Consider the following 476-nt stretch of genomic DNA (forward strand, 5'->3'; position numbering starts at 1 on the left):
CCCTGCAATCCGTTAGGATCACTTTCATTCCGAAGCTGAGAGCTGAAAACCGTAAGAATGTCAAACAACATTTCAAGCTTGTTGTTCCGTTCGATCCCGCAAGGAAAGGGTCAAATGCACCTAAGATTCTATAAAGTGGAAAAACGGGATTTACGAGAAAAAACTATTGGTAGACCCAAAGACAGCAATGGATTATCCATCAACTTTACTTTCCGGTTCTCAAAGGCTATGAAACCCGTTATCACTGAGTTTCTATTGGTCGCAGGCATGCTAGGTTGTGGAACACCCCAATCTGTCAATAGTGCATCCGAATCCCATTTCGAAATCCAGCTTTGCTTATCCATCAGAGGATCGACTGTGTGCCCCACCTGTCCAGTAAATTCAGTGGTCGTATACTATCGGCGGAATGCCACAGAGGATAGTCAGTGGGTGGGCCTCAATCCAATAGGACTTGTAGCGGACTAGGACCTTATCAG

At 45.4% G+C, this 476-nt stretch overlaps 1 protein-coding gene across 1 annotated transcript; it reads left to right on the forward strand.

Annotated features, from left to right (window-relative positions):
• Window positions 1-57: 57 nt before the first annotated feature.
• On the forward strand, window positions 58-465 carry T265_12376 (hypothetical protein; the record flags this gene model as incomplete). The annotated part of the gene is made up of 1 exon (XM_009179885.1): window positions 58-465. One exon carries the CDS (start codon window positions 58-60, stop codon window positions 463-465), a length of 408 nt encoding a protein of 135 aa, XP_009178149.1.
• Window positions 466-476: the final 11 nt, after the last annotated feature.

This window comes from Opisthorchis viverrini (assembly GCF_000715545.1).
Source record: "Opisthorchis viverrini unplaced genomic scaffold scaffold23139, whole genome shotgun sequence".
NCBI lineage: Eukaryota > Metazoa > Platyhelminthes > Trematoda > Opisthorchiida > Opisthorchiidae > Opisthorchis > Opisthorchis viverrini.